The sequence below is a fragment of the Pithys albifrons genome, chromosome 2, assembly GCF_047495875.1.
Source record: "Pithys albifrons albifrons isolate INPA30051 chromosome 2, PitAlb_v1, whole genome shotgun sequence".
In the NCBI taxonomy this organism is placed as follows: domain Eukaryota; kingdom Metazoa; phylum Chordata; class Aves; order Passeriformes; family Thamnophilidae; genus Pithys; species Pithys albifrons.
In genome coordinates, this window is record NC_092459.1 from 53902854 (window position 1) to 53922864 (window position 20011).

At 40.0% G+C, this 20011-nt stretch overlaps 1 protein-coding gene across 5 annotated transcripts in view; it reads right to left on the reverse strand.

Moving 5' to 3' along the window:
* Positions 1–845: 845 nt before the first annotated feature.
* The window catches only part of THEMIS (thymocyte selection associated), an 80044-nt gene continuing 60878 nt past the window's right edge, over positions 846–20011 (reverse strand). The window contains exons 5-7 of one of the 5 annotated variants that reach the window (XM_071549038.1): positions 17941–18094; positions 7686–7824; positions 846–3492 (exon numbers count right to left, since the gene is read on the reverse strand). In XM_071549038.1, coding sequence (XP_071405139.1) covers positions 3483–3492; positions 7686–7824; positions 17941–18094 — 303 coding nt within the window. In that variant the 3' untranslated portion in view covers positions 846–3482. Of the gene's footprint in view, positions 3493–5486; positions 6630–7681; positions 7825–15057; positions 15145–17940; positions 18095–20011 lie in introns of those variants that run through there. The other 4 variants (XM_071549039.1, XM_071549040.1, XM_071549041.1 and 1 more) reach the window with 4 other exon arrangements.

Consider the following 20011-nt stretch of genomic DNA (forward strand, 5'->3'; position numbering starts at 1 on the left):
AGGCTGAATATATAAGACGGGATTATAGCACATGACAAGGGTGTTAGAACCAGACTCTGTATGTGACAGCATCTACGCAAAGAGGAATTGTATCAGCGGATTAAAAATAGCCCACCGATACGGTGGAGAGGTTTCCGCTTCCAGGAGCCAGGCTAGGAAAGCGACAAGCAGGGCTCCCTAGGATCAGGCCCCTTAGAAGTGAGGGACGGCTCCTCCCGCCCCCGGCCCGGCGACCGTCCCGAACGGAACAAGCCCACACTTGCCAGGAGTCCACGAGGAAAACCCAAGTTTATTGCCGCGCGCTAGCTTTTGAGGAGAGCATGGGAATTCCCCGGATGTAGGCGGGGAAGAGGGGCGGAGACGGGGCAGAGTAACACAGTTCATTGGGTGCATGCAAACGAAGGGAAGGAGGGAGGGGAGGAGCGGCAAAAGGACCAATGGGAGAATGAGATGGGCGGGGAAAGTCACCGTAGGGCTTCAGGCACTTCGAGGCAAGCACAGCCCCCACCCGGGCTTCCAGCGGCGCCCCGTGGGCGGTACCGCCGGCAACCGCCTCCATGACCGGGTCGGGCCAGGACAGGGGGCTGCGACCCGGAGGGTTTTGTGGGAAGAGGGAACCCGGACAAGGAACTACCAAGGGAAAAACAACCAGGGTAGACACATTGGGGTGTATAACATTCAAGCTGGGGAAGCATCAATATAGGGTGTGAACATTAGAGTCCTTATAAATCTCTCGCAGAGCTTCCATATTCGGGGAGCCGGGTTCCTGGACTTCGGTGTCCTCGTCTATCCATCTCTTGTAGTATTTTTGCCAGAGTATAAACCCTGTGTCTCCTCCGACAGAATTGCTTCTTTGAAAGTGTTTTAAATGGAGGATTTGCAAAAAGGCCTGATAAGTCTTGGTTTAAAACTAGATCCCAAATGCTGGTATAGAATGTCTGAAAGAAGCTTAGGTTTGTTGGGAAAGTTACTGCATCCCACCTTGTTCATACCATCCTAACACTTAGAGCAACTAGTGAGTACCTTGTTTTTTGTAGGCTGTCTCAGCCTCTTCGTGTATGTCAGATACTTCAAGTCCTTAATGACATTCATGGTCCTTTGTTGGACTCATTCCAGTATGTCCTCATCTTCCTTGTACTGGAGAACCCAGAACTGGACACAGTGGTTCAGATGTCACCTTACCAGAGGCCCTCTGCTGAGCAGAGGGAAGAGTCACAACCCTCGACCTCCTGGCACTGTTCCACCACTGCAGCCTAGGAGGCTATTGGCTTTCTTCTCTCCTTTCTATTCACAGAAGCCTGGCTTCTGGCTCTTTTGTGAAGGAAAATTATTGTAGTAACATATCATACCTTTCAAATATTCAGCAGATGACAACACCACATTCCACAGAAAAGCAGAAAATGAGAAAAAAATCAGTAAAATACACAACAAATTTCTTTTATTCAAATACCAGGCTGCACTTGCCCATGAAACAAATGGGGCTGTTTTGAGCTGCTAAAAGAGAAATACAGTTTTTTGTGAAAAAATGCTTAAGCTTGAAATGTATTTAAAATATTCAAAAGTGATGTGTCAGCCACTTACAAAGATTTGTACACACCTCCAAACTGTATTAACTATGCACGGAACCAGAGAACTCTGAGTGATACTCCTAACTCTGAAATTGTAACAGATTTTAATGAGGATGAACATTTATCTTAAATAAATTAATATCAGACAATATTAAGAAATACCAAATTATTTTGTATTAGTGAAAATTGATCATTCAGTGGAATTTTAACAGACAAGTCTGAAGATACTATAAAGAAAAAGTCTTTTCAAGCAGACAATGAAGTATTTTAAGGCATATTTGTGGGCTTTTGCTTTTTAACTCCTCAGTAGGAGTAAAAACAGGGTACGTCTAGGCTTTCTAAACATGTTCTCTTTCTCCACTCTGCTGTCTGGGATTTCTGGATATGCCACTCTGATCAAGCTGCTGTTGAGTCTGGAAACTCTTGGTATATCAACTCTGTGTTTACACATCAGTTCTTGATAGCTTTCCTTGGAAGTCAAATCACTGCCAGAGGGTTATGCACCTGTCTTAGGTCTAAAACTTCTGGATACACAGCACTCACTATGCATGAGCTGCACAGTTCTTAAATGCCACAAATTATGGATATCAGACTCACTTTGACAGAACATGAGGACTAGGTCCAGTGTCACACAAAGATGTTAGGCACACCCTACCTGTGCAGCTCATGTGACTGCACAAATCAGTTCCAGACAGGAATATGGCAGGTCTAACATCTGCATCGATTACATGCTCACTGCCAAGCCCATTGAGATACTCAGCCATGCAAGCAGAGGCTTTTCCTGTTCCTGCTCAGCACTCACAGGCTAGAGGCAGGATACAAAGGGAGGGTCCCTCCATCTGGGCCGAGGAGGTCTTGTATTCCTTCAGACACATTGTAACCACTTGGCTTTCATTTTCAAAAGTAAAAGGAAATTCTTCAAAACAAACACTTGTTTCATTCAAAAAGAAGTTGTGCTGCCCTTCCTATGCCCTCTCTCTAGTGGGGTGGTATTGGCCGTTCATGGGGATTGTGGAGAGGCATCTCTGGCTGCCTGTTCCCCCCAATCCCTGAGTGAGATAATGAGTTACCGTAGGGTGCAGGTGAATTTGTTCAGCACTGCTTTTCTCAGACCTCTTAAAGAAGGCAACCTATGCCTTTTTCTCACTTTGGAGAGCTGACATGAACACTAATCTTTGAACTTCAGCTTCTGCCCATCCTTTCTGGATGCATTTTCAGTACATTGCTGAATCAAATCATTAGCTGTGCAAGGGGTTATGAAGATGGCAATGCTACCTAACTTAGATATTGCCAGGTCTTCTGAGTAGCACTTCCCTATGAGAGGAGTGGCATTGCTTTCCAGGGTGAATTACATGTTGTGCAACAGTACTACTTGTACATTGTTCATAATCTGAAAGAGTGGCAGAATCTGGTCATTTCCAGTTTTGAGCCTGAACCTGAAGCATGTAAGACTGGCTAAAGAAAGGAAAGTTCACCTTAGACAACACTTCTTTTCCCTTTCTACCCTTCCCTTCTCAAAAAAACCTAAAGAAACAACCATGCAGCTGTTTCAGTATGTGATGGTCCTTTTGCATATATCCTACAGTGGCTCAGGAAATAACTGGAATTTCAGGTGCAATAAGAATGAACGATTGCACTTGGCATCATTATCTGAATTAATTAATAAATATGTGCAGGAGAACTTCATCCCTTCAAAGGGTCATGAGACATTAGCTAGTTTGATTTCTTATTTAGGACAAGTAAGCAGTTTATTTTCAAGGGGGATTATTGGAGCTAAATTACAGACTCATATGCTCTTCATGAGACAAGAAGGACACTTTCATGAGCAGCTTTTTCTTATAGTTGCAGTCAGTCTTAATATGTGAAGGAAGAACACGGCTTCTTGTTTCTAGTTAATATCAGAATTATTTTGCTTCAATTGTTGCTGAAAACAAACAAAATGACAGGATGAAATGGCAAATTCTATATTTGAATCTAAAAATTGCACAGAGAATACAGGTGAATGAGCTCTTGAGTCAAATTAATGGCTGTGAGTTCGGGCTTGTCTGAGCCGTAAAATGGTTTGTCAGTACAACTACACCAGCAATCCCCAGACTACAGCAAAAATAAAGCTAACATATGACTCCAACGCAGCTCTGCCAGCAACTCTGCCTAAGTATGTGAAACTTATACCAGTAAATATTTCTTTTACTAGTATAGCTTATGCACTTTAGGGAAATATTTGTCCTACATGGGGCAAAGAGCTCAGTTAGTCAGTATAAACTGTGACTCCAGCAAAAAGCTTTTCTAGTGTTTCTCCAGTGTGATTTAACCATGGTGCCTGTGTCATGTTGCTGATCTGGCAGACATGGGACAAGAGACACCTTCTTCTTGGAGAGAGGCTTCCAGTAGGTATGTGCTGGGGCTGTTGTAACAGAGGGGAAGGTCTGAAGGGCAGTTAATTAATAATTTAATTAATATTTAATGACAATATGCCAGTGTAGTAAGACTTCACCCCTGGGCTCTGTTCCCAGCTCTCCCACACTATAAAACCATGTTTGAATTTGCCCTCTGGGGGAATGGCAGGGCTTGTGCACATAGGAACAACATTTAGAACATCTCAATAATCATGGTAGTTTCCCCTGCCCTTAGAGTCTCTGAACCTACAACTGCTTTGAGACAGGCTATTTGAAGTCCTGCCTGTGCCAAAGCTGAGAAGTGATTTGCAGCTTTAGGAACAGCACAGTATTTATTTGCTCCCTCTTGACTCTTTCTTCCTTCTGTAATCACCATTGACTGCAACCTGGAAAAAAGCTACACTTCACATATTAGGAAAGGTGAAAACACTAGACAGTTGAAAAATTACCTAACAATGAGAACGAGTAAAAATGCCCCCAAATCTGCATTAAAAGTTACTTAGAGAGGGACTTTCCAAAGTGCTGAGAACACAATTACAGGAATGGATGTGGGTTCCTCACTCCTATATCCCCAAGGCTACAAAGTTTGCCTCAGCCTTTCAGCCAGAGGCTTTCCTATGAAAGAAACATCTTAGAGAGTCGGTGGTAGGAAAGCTCCAGAGAAATGTCTTAGAAAAACAGTACAAAAGGATTAATGAAGATGTGGTGGGATCATAAAATCTGGTTTTCATTTGTAGTACTGTCTCTCGATTTCAATTATGAAGGAACCTGCATCTCAGCACAATCAAAGTAAAAAACCAGACCAAAACATTGCACCTCAATCCATTTCATAAAATTACCTTAAAAATTTGGTACAAATTGGAAATAAAGAAAACTGCTCTGTTTAAACAAAACCCCTTCAGTTGTTAAGTTCATGAGAACAGGAAAACACAGCTGTGTAGCTTTTTCATTCCCTACTGCATTTCTCGATATTTTCTACTTTTCTGGGGTTTTTTTTGTCTCCTATTTAATAAGCACAGAGGATTAGTCAGCTGAGACCATTCCTTTTCTGACACTTGTGTGAAGTTAAAGCAACGTCCTGAAACAGCCTGACACCAGCACTCATTTTCAGCTCTCCGGGTGGCTGATCCACGTTGTTTTCGTCCTTTTCCAGCCATGAGATTACAAGCAGCTATCAGCACTGGAGACAGAAGCGGCCTTCTCTGTTTTTACTGCTGTTTTGTTGTTGCTGTTCCTGCACCTCATTTTTATTTGCGGGGACATAGGAGAAGACATTACAGCAGCACTACAGTTATTCCAATTCAGCGCAATGGACCTTCTCCCCATTTTCTCACACCCAGGAAAAGCCACTGTTGACTGTAAAACTGAGGGCTTTCCTCATTGAAAAAAAGCAAAAAACAACTCGCGGCAGTAAAAAGGAGAGAAACTTGTCTTGTTAAAAGGAAAGGCACACATTTTAAATGCCTCCAGGGTTGTGTGGGTTTGTTGTGCCCCCTCCCCCCCCCCCCCCCCTTACTTTCTGTTGAATCTTTAATATAAGGTTAAAATATGTTAATGATGGCTGTTGCTATAGCAAGCTCAGGCATCTGTAGTGAAGTCTCTTGCTTAATTGCTTATTGTTCTGGAGTGATGAGGTCATGTTAACATCATTGACTCGCTGGGGGCGTTTATTCTATCAAAATTAACATAGCAATGACCAGAGGCAAGTCTCTGTTCTTTCTCCCTGTTGCTCGGGGTGGGGACTAGCTCTTAGTAGCATCATCCTGTCATGCTCCAGCCCCGATTACAGAAAGATTTTGAGGAGAGCACTGGTGAAACACCGCAAACAATAAATACTGGGATTTTTAAAGCAGACCTGACTGTTGAGGTTTACTTCTATATTTCATTAAAACTATTTTTCCTCCTAATGAATCTATTTATAAGCAATTTAGACCAATAGATTTAATTTTGATAGAACATGCATACCAAACAATTAAAAGTGCATATTAATAAATAAATGGCATAAATATCCTGAGGAAAGAAGGAACTATGGATGGGAAATGGTTGGACAAATTCTTCAAGAACTAATATGATCAGATATTAAGCATTTGGCACAGGTGAAAGAGACAACATATTTTGGTGTATTCTTTTCCTGTGTATAAACATAAATAAAGCTTATTTGGTTACTTTATCTGGATAGATATTTTATTAAACTTTTGCCCACATGAAAGGTTAACTGCATATACCCACATCAAATACATATTTCTCAAAATGCTGACAAGTGTAGAAGCTCAATAGAAATTTTAAGTGCTTAATCCTTACCCCAGTAAGGATTTCTGTTGGTGGAGGGAGAGCAGCAGGCCGGAGGAGCCACATGCTCCTTAGCTAGCTAGTAATTTCAGAGGGTGGATACTTGTGTGAGCCATCAAGGACGATAATTTATGGGATTACTTTATAATCCAAGACAGAGTGGTATCTCTCAAGGTGGCAAAGGTCCTTACTGTCATATTTTGCTAGAGCACTCAAAGAAGACAACTAATAAAGTGAAATCTTGCTTCCATTGATAGGGAGTTCAAAGGGCAGGTGGATAAAGTCTCAAAGGAGTTGACGCCACAACGGTAAGTAGTATAGATGCTGATCCTCTAGGCTGGTGTTGCTTCTTGAAAACATGCTTTTCCCTTAATGCCTATAGTCAGAAGTAGTATTTTAGTAAAAACAGAATTTAATTCTCTGCTACTCAGCTTCTTTACATGATAGAGCAAGACCCCACCCTCAGTAGCATGTGGACTGAAGAGAAGTATGTTATGTGAAATGTCCTATTTTGTTCCCTTTTTCAGTCTTTTCTGTAATTTTGGAGTCTTTGTGACTGTGTGAAGGGGAATATATGGTCTCACGTATACCGCATGCTGCCCTGGATGTCATGTTTCTGAGGGGTTTACAGATTTCAGAAAAAAATAACAGCTTATTTCAGATTCACTATATTGCTGAATTCAAATACAATATGAGTGTTGCAGGCCATTCAAAAATAAATAAAAAGTCCATTTTGAAATAAAATACCACTTCCTAATATAATATTTTTTAAAAATCTTTGAAACACAACATTGCAAGTTTTTCTGTTTTCATGGGTTTCTCTTCACAAAAGAAGAAATTCAGCTGAATCAAGAGAAGTTCATACAACGTTCAGCTATGAGTGAAAAGGGCTATGACCACACAGTTTCACTCATATCTAGAAAAATTCTCATCTCTGTTTAGCTGGAAAGGATGCCTAGAGATTTTTAGAAGTAAAAGCCTTCTTCACTAGCACATAAAGTCTCTGCAGACTGCCAGAGCAGAACCTTGAAGTTTTAATGAAAACACAGATAATTCCTGAAAGCTTTTAAAGTGACAAAGCTTAGTCATGCACAGCAAAGCATCCACTTCCAAAAAGAGGATAAGGATTGCATTCAGAGTATTGTAATTTCTTACAGGAGACTGGCAAAAATCAGAAAAAATGCCTATGTTCATCTGTCCCCAGAACAATGATAGGTACTTCTTTAATAAAGGTGACATGGCTAAGAGTGGCAGAGTGTCACAGGTGGCAGCTCAGAGATGCTTTTGCCGCCATATTCCCAGGATGTTTGGGGCAACAGCAGCAGCTCCAAGGGGAAAACCTCTCTTGTTTTGAGACATAAAAGTTATCAGCAATTCTGAAAAATCACTCTGTCTGCACTTTTTTGTGTAAGTGACCATAGGTTGTGCTCACCTTCTTCCTTCAGAGAGTGTAGGCTTATTTCCAACACTGCTGTCATGAAATACTTTTCTTATGTTTTCAATTATGTTTTCATCCACATAGCTGTAATCATGCTCTTCTTCCTCTTCTGCCTCACAGTGACTCATTAGTCCTGAAAAGTTAACAAAAAAATAACTGTAGAAAATAGAAGACTCTGCCCTTGTCCCGGGAAAAGAAAAAAAAAAAGTGCAATTCAAACATACACTCATAAAAGCAAAGTAAACAGTGTTTCATTTTTTGCATAGTACTTTTACCTCTATTTGACCATGCAGAAATAACTGTAAAGTTTATTGAAACATTTAAATGATGTAGTCACAGCATAAAAGCAGGCAGATAAAATTATCTCACTATAGTAAGAGAAGAGCAGTTCACTTGCCATGAGCCACACATACCATCCTTACTGCAGATATGTTCCCCTGCTCCTGTGTTTCATTGCCTGACAAGATGAGCCACTGCAGCTAGGAAACCATGGTGTTACTTTGGAATTTCCTAAAGCCAGAACCCCCACTTGCTTCTTATTCAGAAGGTCATATAACAGAGACACAATCTTGAAAATGGCTTCAGGCTAAAATTTAAAGTTTTGAAGTACATTTCTTTACATCCATCTAAATTAGCTTGAAGCAACAGTGAGGACAAACTCCAGAAAGTAGTAGTCTTTTCCCAAAAGGGCACAGACCCTCACTGGAGACTGCTTAGGAGCTCAGATGCCCCTGCTTTGCATCTGGGCACAGAGCAGTTTCACATTACAGCTCACACTGACCAGCTGCAGGCTGCTGCCAGGAGGTCCCAGGGTCTTCTGCCCTGCTTGGGTGGTCTTACCACCTCTCTGAGACTAGAGGAAGCTGTGCAAGTCACATGGAACCACTGGTCTTATGGAGCAGAGCCTCATAAGGATCAGTCAGTGAGTGCCCCACATCCTTCCCTCAGAGCCACCCCATCCCTTTATCCAGGCTGTGGTGAGGAAAAGCCACGTGGCAATAGAATCAGGCAGGGCTGAAGTAGTAACAGTGGCACCAGCTAGAGCTGAGGTCATGGCGAGACATCATTGAAGTTCCCCTGCCAAGAGCAGCTCACCATTGGAGCTTATTAGGAAGACTCATTTTTAATAGACCTGAGAGGATACAGTATTCCTAAAGCAAAAAATTTCACCTGAAATTGCAAAACAATGTGAAACAGTGGTTTGGGTACAGCTGCTGCTGGTTGATTAATTTGCTACGACACAATGGGAAACAACCTGCAGTAGTCTACTGACCTCCCAGCAAGACCATGCTTGTCAAACAGGTCCTTCTTTATGGGACCAAACTTTTCAAACACAAATCCTCCCAAGCTAACTCTTGCAACCACCATGTGCCCCTTCACCAAGAGAATGATTGTATAACAATATCTCAGCAGTCTCCAAACCCCACTTAATGCTCCTCCTGAGACTTTCCATGGCTGACATGTCTCTATCTGAAAAACTGGGTAGTAGTAATTTCTTTTTGAAGTTGTGATCCTTTCCTTTATAGGTTTTTTAAGGCTAGAAATAAAGACTAAGTTAATCAAGCAGCTGTCAGGCTGCCAGTAGAGTCTACCATAGACCAATTTGCCCATAAGTCCCCTGGTACTAAATTAACAAAATATTTCCAGATCTAGGCATCAAAAGGAAAAAAAACAAAGCAAAACCCCAAATGTATGATTAGAAATGTATTTAAGATCTCACTCACACATATGGCCACTATCTTGTTAATAAGCATTTCCAGGTTTGTAGTTCATTTGCAATTTGGCTGTGTTTGATATCAGTAAAAGTAAACTGATGAATAAAACAGGCACAGAAAGAATAAACTAATCCCTGTGATTCAGTGAGGGAAATATTGTTTGTGCACTTAGACTTGCTAATACGGATATAAGGTACAGATTGCTCATGGATGGCATAGCTAGACTTTCTTCTTTCCCAAACCCATGCAAACAAAATTATACACTTCTAAGCAAGACAGCTCAAGGAGAAAGAAAATTAATGTCATCAGGCCAGACTAAATCACAGCTGTCCCCAGTCCCCAACCTGTGCAGGATGCCTTCTGAAATGTATATATTTACACTTCAATAAAGGATTAAGCAATGAATGAGACAAGCTGAACAATCCCAAGGGGTTTCTGAGCATTGAAATCAATGCAATTTTCTTCCCTATTTGAAAAATAAAATCTATTAGCCTCAACACTGAATTACCTAATCAGATAGGCCATCTCAGCCTGTCAAGAAAACAAGGCTTATGTCATCATGTTGTCCATCCGTCAATCTCTTCTGTACTTTTACAAGTTTATTTCTGCCAATTTCAGCCAGATTTGGAAAGGGGGCAGAAGTCTCACCGTGGTTACAAAAGCAAGATTTGAATTAGTTCCTCTATTGAAAGAGAAGCATGCAGAACACAGCTGTTATCCACTTCATTTGGCAGCAGACAGCAGGATAAATCAGTGTGTACATATTGGTTGGCCACTCCACACACACATAGCTCCAGACCTGCTATTTTTCAATTGATAGGATCACCATAAGGAGAGTTTTGGTTATTATCAAGAAAGGCAGAGAGGAGCAGTAGAGGACAACAGACCTGAATACTTATTAAACCAAATTTTATTAATTCTGCTCTTCCTGGAACAATTTGTATAATTATGTATGCCTTTCTAGTGGAAGGGTAGTGCTCTGCAGACTAAAACTTTCAATTTATCTCACTTATATCTCTGAGTGAGTAGGATTTGATGGGGGGGTTTCTCAGAATATACTTGTTATTTTTCAGAAATTTCAGGGTCAGAAATTGTTGTCATAACTCTCCATTTTGCCCTTCTTCAAAATGTAGGCAACAGAAGTAGCCCAACCCATCAAGAGCTTTGATTGAATGAAAACAAGTGCTAGGGGCCCCAACTCATGTACATTCAAGGCTGCACACCTGAATGCCTCTGGCTGTGTGACCATAACACAGTTTTATAGCTATGGTAAATATTTCAGATCAGTATTTACACTGCATATATTAACATCCAACCACACAGCATTTATTGTTTATTTATGCCTAACTTGAAAAAAGTAGTTGTGAAATATTGTTCATAATAATTTATGAACTCAACGTGGTAGAACCAAATCCTTATTTCTGCACATCACTTAACTGAAAATGCGCAGAACTGAAGGCAGTATGCATAAATTAAGGTGTCTTTATGAACAGTAGCATTTTATATTCTGTGAGCCTGGTTCTAATGCTCCTCAGTGCTAATGAGAACCAAATCTTTAGGGACTGCTACTGAAAGCCATTCAGTGATAGCAGAATCTGAGCCTATAAAACTAATGGACTGTTCCTTGAGCTGATGTCCATCAACCATTCCTTCACGTGATAATGTAGTGTATCTTTAAAAACTGGTAAGTGCCACAGTCAAATTATTTCATATAAACTGTAGAGTTGTAATTCATGCATGGGTAATGTTTATCTCCATCTGGAATCTACTAACCTATTCTTGGAGAAGTTTAATCTTAAACTTAATTTCTTAAAAATATCTTAAATTTTCTGAGAGATACAACTGCTGACCGCTTTCACTGTCTTTTAAATTATTTTTCTTTGTCAGTTCTTTTTTCTAGTCTATCTTGCTGGTTTTATTGAACTGTTTGAGACCTAAATTCCACTGTTGCACTATTGTCTCCTATAAAATAAATCCCCAGTGTATTAACAACTCTTGCAGATCACAAATGGTTGCTACAAGTTTGAAACAATCACATATTTCTTGCCTTATCATACCTTCCTGCAACAGGATAAGGAGAAGGTCTCAGGGTACCATGACATGCACCTTCCCAGGCTCTCAAGTGCTGCTCTACCTGGGGCTGGGGGAGCAGAATCTGCCAGAGAGTGGGAGAGGGGACTGACATGAGGTAGCCTTTAGTTACACTACATATAGTACTCTGATACCTCCTCCTTGCAACCACCATCAAATATCCTGCCTGGAACCTCTACGTATTGCTGCAATTAAAATCAGTCATATCTAATAAACTAGTAAAATGTTGAAGGATTCAGGGCCTATGCTCTCTTCCCCCTGCTGTACAGAAAGAGTTTGGTTAAGGGCAAAGCTGATTGAAAATGTTCAAATATAATTTACTACATTGTACTCATCATCCTATGAAATTATATGATCTCCATATTTTAAGTCATTTTCTTGCCTTTTTGTAAACTTAGCTCAAAAGATGTGACAGCCAAGAATGTTTTTGTTGTTTTGGGTTTGTTGGGGTTTTTTTTGAGATAGTTACAAGACCATGGGAGCCAAAGAGTCTAACAACAACTTTCCTCTAATCAACGACTGAGCTGAGTGTGAAAGCTGGAGAGAGTTGTCACACATACATATAGTAAAGGATTCTAATTCATTTTGCTTATCCCTATGCACCAAATTCAAAACATTAATACAAAATCCCTGTGATGTCATAAAAAAAGAAGCGCAACATTTTTTTTTCAAAAGGCTCAGAATTCTGTTTCACTTTAAGGTTTTGATGTTATTATGCCTAATTCATTTGATACTGGTTTTAGAGCACAGTGTCATTGCCAAATGTATTGTCTTAACTACTGGGACAGCAAGATATAGCACAGAGGCAGAAATTTCTTAAACCATCTTTGCTGCCAAATTTAGTAGACATTATATGTGCATCCTAAAGTAAAATCAGAAGGCCCAGTCCTCTTTTTATTTCTCCAGCCCACTAGCCTTCTCAATCAAGTGCCTAAAGACAGAATATATGAATACTGTCCCTAAAAATATCCTAACATCAATAAACAAAATCAACATAAATACTGTTTTATTGCAGACTGTAACAATTCCAGAAACCTAAGCCATGAGTAAGAAGATTACATAATGTTTTAGAAACTCCACTTAGAATAAATTTCATGGTTAAAAAAAAGCTGATACAGTATATTTCTGTTATAGTCCTGCAGATATTGCTACTATTTCTAATGAATTCAAACTCAGTCAAATATTAGAAAATAAGATAATACCTTTAGTGACCTATTCAGCTTTAATTGCAACAAAGAGGTTCAATTTCTTAGAAATAAGGATAATAAATCCTATCTTCATTAACATGAACTCTGTAAGAAAAGACAATAGAGGTTTCAAAATTGAAAGAAAAACAGTTTGCTTTTCTTTTCAGAACCAGGTGGGCTTTGGTAAGAAGTACTACATGTGTCTGTAACTAGGGTTTTTTTTGAGAGTACATATTTAACATCCTTATTAGGAATGTGAAACAGGTTGGTGCTTTGGAGGGTGGCTTAACATTCATCAGTAGAAGTTTAAAGATTAGTCAGTGAATGGTGCGTTTCCTCCCACTCAAAACCCACAGGAGTGTGTCTGTGTTATTAGTCTTGACATATTTTCTAATCCATTATCTTGTGAATTAGCAGAGCATACTCTCTGGAACAGGCAAATTTGCTGCATGCAACAGTGGACTCATGGGCATCCCTTGGCTGGCCAGGAAGAACTGATATATCATCTAATCCAATCTCCTGTATAATTCTACAGTTATCTTTGAATAAAGCCAAATAATTCTGGACTATACTAACACACAGTTTTCAGTAAAACCCTTAGCTTTGATTTGGGTATGCCAGCATTTAATCCATCACTGCTCTTTGAACTAGGTTAAATCTGCCTAGCTCAAATACACACTGTGCTCCAATTTAGACAGAGTTCGCAAAGGGATATACTTCGAGGTAATTTCCTAGCACTTTTCTAGTCTTGAAAAAGAAGAATCATTATGACACTACTTCTTTATTTTCTATGTGTATGTTGAATGGAAGCAATATTAGTTTGTTTGAAATTCTCGGTAACAAAGGCTATTCCTTATCTGGTGTTCCTTGAGTAGTCTAAGCCAATACAGCATATAGGATGAATTTCAAATTAACTTATGGCCACTTTCATGAGAAATAAGGCAGAAGACCTGTGATTGATGAGCTTTCGAACCAGATACATGGCTAAAAACTGTGCTGGCTGGGAAGAGTTAGTGCTGTGAATCATCTCAGTATCAGAGGTTCACAACATTTTAGCATTCCTAACATTATTTTTTCTCTAATACTCTTGGTCATACACCCAAAGCTGCCTGCAAAGCACAGGTTTCTAGTCACAAACTCAGGGAAATAGATAGCAAAAACATAAGCCTGACTGATACCTAAGTTTAAAAAAATATGTCTGCTGGAAGTGTATATGTATGTATGGCCAAACTTTGCGAACGAAAATTTAGGAAGGGCTCTCCCCAGGTGGGTGTGCCCTTCGAGCCTGCGCAATGGATTTTTTAGGTGAGGCACAGCGTGCGCAGAACTGGCCCCACTGTTTCAGTTCTGAGGTCCATCTGCCACAGCTGAGCGAGCTTGGACAGTGACAGTGAAGTCCTCAGGACTGTCACAGCACCTGGTAACTAACCAGGGCTGACCCTGCTGAGCATCCGAGATCTGACGGGATCGGATGGCAGGGAGGCATTTAACTGCTCAGTATGGTCTCCACTGAGATTCGAACTCACGACCTTGTGATCCAGAGTCCGGAGTGCTCACCATTACACCACGGGACCACTCTGCTGGAAATAAGAATAGTTAAAACAGCAATCTACCATGGCAATGGATATGTAGATCTCAACTATCAGAAAAGGAAACTTCCTTCTCAGAAGGAATGTCACAACAAACATTAGGATCTTGATGGAATGAGGGACAAAGGAAATAGAGCAAGAACAAGCTAAGAGAAGATATTTGCAAACTTTAAAAAGCCCCTAGAAAAATCTTTCTTCTCAATCAGATTGTTTCAGAATTAGAATTGGCTAGGAAAAATATGCTTGTGCTAGACAGAGAAAAATCACAATAAAAATCCAATGCTGTTCGAGAGTCTGAAAAAAGTTTATCAAGGACGTATACATAAGGCTTAATGGGGTGGACAAAAGACTGATGATGGTGTCTCTGAATGAATACAGAGAAAGGATGCAGGCAAACTTCAAGCAGGGCAGATCAGACAGTCAGCAATATTGACTCATTTCACCATAGTGCTGAAACATGTTCAGTAGAAGGTCCAACAAATGAACAGTTGCAAAAAGTCCAAGTCTGTTTTCTAGTGTCCAGAAGCACAAACCGAATGAGCTAACAAGCAGTATGAAGAAGTAAGAAACTTTTGCTGGTAGCACGGCTAAAAGAGGCAGCCCTTTGCCTAGGGACAGGTAAAGAGTACCCTGAGAGCTTCTGGATCAGGATTTAATGGACACTCCAAGATAAGTGTCTGCTACAGACACAGTGGTTCATTAATGACACGGTCAGTGGGAAAGACCTCCCCTTAGTAAGTTTGTAGACAATACAAACCTGGGAGGAGCATCTGATATGGTTGTTCTGCCATCCAGAGGGATCTGGACAGGCTGGAGGACTAGGCAGAGGACTTTCATGAAGTTCAGTGAAGGAAAATGCAAAGTTCTGCACCTGGGGAAGAATAACCGCATGCACCAACATAAGCTGGGGCTGAATGACTAGAAAGCATCTTTGCCAAAAAAATATTGGCAACCTGGTAGACAAGCTGACTATGCTCCAGCAATGTTCTTGTGGCAAAGCAGTCTAACAATGTCCTGGGCTGCATTAGGCGTAGTGGTGCCGGCAGAGGTCCTTGCCCCTTTGTTCAGTACTGGTGAGAGCACACCTGGAGTGCTGAGTCCAGATCTGGGCTCCCCAGTACGAGAGGGACATGGACATTCTGGAGTGAGTCCAGTGGAGGGCCATAAAGGTGGTGAAGCACTTGGAGCATCTGAAATACAAAAGGCGAGGGGGGATGGGGGGGGTGGGGGTGGTGGTGGTGGGGGGGGGTGTTGCTAAGAGGGCTGGGACTGTTCAGCCTCATGAAGAGAAGGCTCAAGGTGGATCTTAAATCACTGGGTAGAAATACCTGATGGGAAGACGTGAAGAAGATGGAGACATACTCTTCTCAGTAGTGCCCAGTGACAAAAGAAACACAAGCAGTAACAAATAACCTCACAGTAGAAAAATTATACAAGAAGTGGAAAGACTAACTGACCTCCCAGTGCTGTTATTGAGCTGAAGTAACAGTAGCTCTAAACTTCCTTTCTCAGCTAAAGGATCTCAGTTTAGAAACTACTGCACAGTTCCTGTAAAAAGCACAGGAAGTGTCTGTACAACTCCACTCCTTGCTTCATGAACTGAGTGGCTGTGTTGAGAAAAGTATTTGAAGAATCTTGACTGTAAAGCCATTATGAAAGTTTAGCCTGTGTGAGTCTCCCTGTCTGTGAGGAGTCCAAACCCATCAAGTAAAGCACCTATGCAAGCATTCACTTCTGTGCTAGTAAATAAGCCAGTCCTCAGCATAAGCTTTACTTCTGGCTTACTTCAGCAAGGAAGCTTTGGTCATGTTTTCTTCAGGTGTGTTCCTTGCACTTCCCATGGCTGCCTCACCCCACAGAGACTAACCCATGTGTGTGATCCAACTGGTCCCTGCAGCATGGACAACAGTTTTCAAAGTCAAGCCTCAGTGAGTTGCAGGTAGTTCCCTTGATGAAAATGAGTACCACATTAACCCAACCTGGTATTGTTTTTTTTTTTCCCAGGGTTTAGACAAAGATACTGTCCTTTGTAACTACCAATATGTAAGCTTCACCATTTACCTGTATAAAATCTAATAAAATCATTAAACACTGACACTATGCCCCATACTACCCACTATGAAGACAATTAATTCTACTCCAGCTAAAAGCAACACAGAAACGTATTTTGGTATCTGCCTACTTTGAAATATAATTCCAAATGTTTTGGGACTATGTTTCGATTTGTCCTGAACACAGTTAATAATATAGAGGTGTTCTTACTATTGCAGAGCAGTGCTTACACACAGTCAAGGCCTTTTCTGCTTCTCATATTCCTATGCTGGCAAGGAAGTTGGGAGTGCATGGGTAACTGTGAGGAGACACAGCCGGGAGAGTTGACTCAAACTGGTCGAAGGGATATTCCATAGCATATGACATCATGCTCAGTGAAGGAGGAAGGGCGGGACATGAGGAGTAATAGTGTTTACCTTCCCAAGTAACTCTTACATGTGACGGGGCCCTGCTCCCTTGGAGATGTCTGAACACCTGCCTGCTAATTCTTTGTTTTCCTTTGTTTGTGTGTGGGGGTTTTGCTCTTCCTATTAAACTGTCTTCATCTCAACCCATGAGTTTTATAGCTTTTACACTTCCAATTTTCCCCTCCCTTCCCACTGGTAGGAGAGTAAGTCGGTGGATGCTTGGTTGCCAGCTGGGATGAAACCATGACACTTTCAAAAATCAGTCTCCAAATAATCAACTTCTACAGCAATAAGGATTAATGAATATTCAACACGCCACTGTAATTCTTCTCTATAAACACTGTTCATGTTGTTTTTAGAAGTTTCAATACACATAGTTTCAAATAAACAATACTTTTTAGGAGTCTGACACGCCTAATGACAAGAACATAAAGAGAAACCTTATGGGAAGTTTTTATATTGACATCAATAATCAGTTAACAAATGCTATGAGGATGAGTACTCATGTTTTAGTCTTCCAAAAGGTCCAGTGTTGTAATTAATGTGATGTGTTCATATTTCAGATATACTTGTGACTGACAGTAATGAAATAATTTTTTATTAACTGCAAATTTATTATATATGTAATAAATATAATTTAGATTTGTCCTTTTATCATCTAGCTTCTCAACTTCAGCACAGTTCCTTTCTGAAACAGGAAAACTTGAACGATAAGTAGAAAAACTAACCATCTATCAAAACTTATGAGAAATCCAAACAAATCATGACTTTAAAAACAATTATTGGTCAAGTAATTTGCTCAATATTATTTTTTTCTTCAAAAGAAAAACATGAGTTGAAACATTTATGCAAAATGCTTGCTCATCTTAAAACCTTTTGGGATAGGTATTGTTTTAAAATAGATTATGTGTAAGCATCACCCTAAAACAAAAGGAAAGCACATCTCCAAATGTCTGTTCCTCAAATCCACTGAATATTCATGCTGGAGTGTCAAACAGAGTATAATACCATGCTGCTGTTGAGAGCTTGGATGAATTTGCCTCACGGCATTTATGGAGGAAGAACAGAAATGTTCACTTTTCCTCCCTTTTGACTAAGCCACAGATTCCAAGTGAAATCACACAAAATACTCCTGTATGTCAATTTTTCATCAGGGCTGGGGTTAAGCTTTGTTATATTGATAGCTTAAACCATAAAGCTTAACTGACCTTTAGTCACAGTGGCTTCCACTAGTGTAGCTTTCCCACTCATGTCCTTCTTATTCTCAAGATGCATCAAATCATTTTGACAACTAACTTGAAATTCCAGAACATCAGCAGCTTGACTTGAACACAATTTCTTCGTGGTATCTACACAGAAATTCTGAAATTACATAGAAGAGTATATTAACTTAACATATAAATTGTTATTCCACGATGCTTTCAGAGATGTGACATGCAAGAGCAACATTCTTTGGGTGGCTTCTGTGAGTTTAACCATAGGCCTTCTGTTTGTCATACTCATCAATCACATTTACCTCAATGCTTGTCTTTGAGGCGTATACATCACAAAATAACATGACCAGAACACACTCTAGGTGAAGAAATTACCTCTAAAACATATATTCATTTTTTTTTTTGGGGGGGGGGTATGGGGAATGCTGTATGGAGTTACACAAACAATAGGAGATTTATCTATCCCTTTTGGTTGATACAGATTACTTTCTGATTAACTATTTTTATTGTACCGATTGTTCATTTAATGTGTTCTGTTACATATTGCATCACAAATTCATATAAAGTCTGACATTTCAATTACATTTACCCAGGAGCATTCATAGCATAGTGAGTATAGATGGATGATGGGAACAGACAATTATGGAGTAATTAATTATAGCTCTGTTACATTGCAGAAAGTAAGTTACATGGCTGCAATACTTCCATCCCTTGAAATTCAGACTTGCTACACACATTTCAATAACTACATCATTTGTTTTATTTTTAATTAAGAGATATTTATGTCATAAATACTTTCAGTCAAGTACATATTTTTAGCTGTGTAAATAACAGTCAATTAAAAATATCAAAAGATATATCTTTGGTGAAGCTGTACAGTAGCTGCAGTATAGGTACAGACCAATTGCAAACATATCAGACAGTACATATATTAAGAAATAATCAGTATATACTTTCCATTCAAATTAAAATGGAAATTTTTCCTCAGCAATGACAAAGCCCATCCTATTCAGAGAGATAAGATCATGTTGGTAAAACTGACAGTAGCTACACAATAATAGTATCTAGTCTTTTTAGAATCAACCCACAATATGCAAAAGCACAACACAAGCCCACATTTTATGACAATCTGCCCTTTTTGAGAAAAGATATCAGTTAGCAACAAGAAAGTCACTGCTAATTGAAATAGAAAATTTGAGAGAGTGTATTTTAAAAAGACTAGATGAGGATGAAACACGTAAAACATGAAGCATAGGGATGATTTTCTTCAGTGGGTGGGTCACAATATTGAATAAATGGAAGACCCTCTCTTTTCAGTTAGAGGAATCTATAGTATTTTTGTCCATTTTCTGAAAAAAAATACTGCAAGCTTGATCTGCAGAGGGCAGTTGAGTTACAGGATTCAATGCATGTTTGTGTACTACAGGCTGTACAACGCTTCACAGTGCTCTCCTTGATTGCAAAACTGTCACTGAGGCCAAGCACAGCTTTAAGCAGTGATATAATTCACAAAAAACTCAAGGACTTTTACAAAAAGAAATTCAGCTAAGAAATATTTTGCAAAGAGGACAGAATGATCACAAGTTCTTCACAGCAGAGAATTAAAATAACCCAATGGAAACAGCACTGTTCAAACTAGGACGATGCTTGGTTGGTGTGTTGTGGAATAGCTTCACTGAGGCTACAGGATCTTTATTTCACCAGCATGGCATGGTCTTTTGTTCATGTTCTGTTCTTTTCTTGATCATCTGCAGCTAAACATGCCTGTATGCACTATTTGTTGCCAGACTGTTCCAATAATGTGAATCACAGAATGAGCTAAGTTGGAAGGGACACACAAGGGTCATGGAGTCCAAGTCTTAGTCCTGCATGGGACCATCCTCAGGAGCCACACCATGTGCCTGAGAGAGTTGTCCAAATGCTTCTTGAACTCTGTCAGGCTTGGTGCTGTAATCACTGTCCCAGGAAGCCTGTTCCAGTGCCCAACAATCCTTTGAGTGAAGAACTATTTTCTAATATTCAACCTAAACCTTCCCTAACACACACATTTTATGGGTAGTTATTG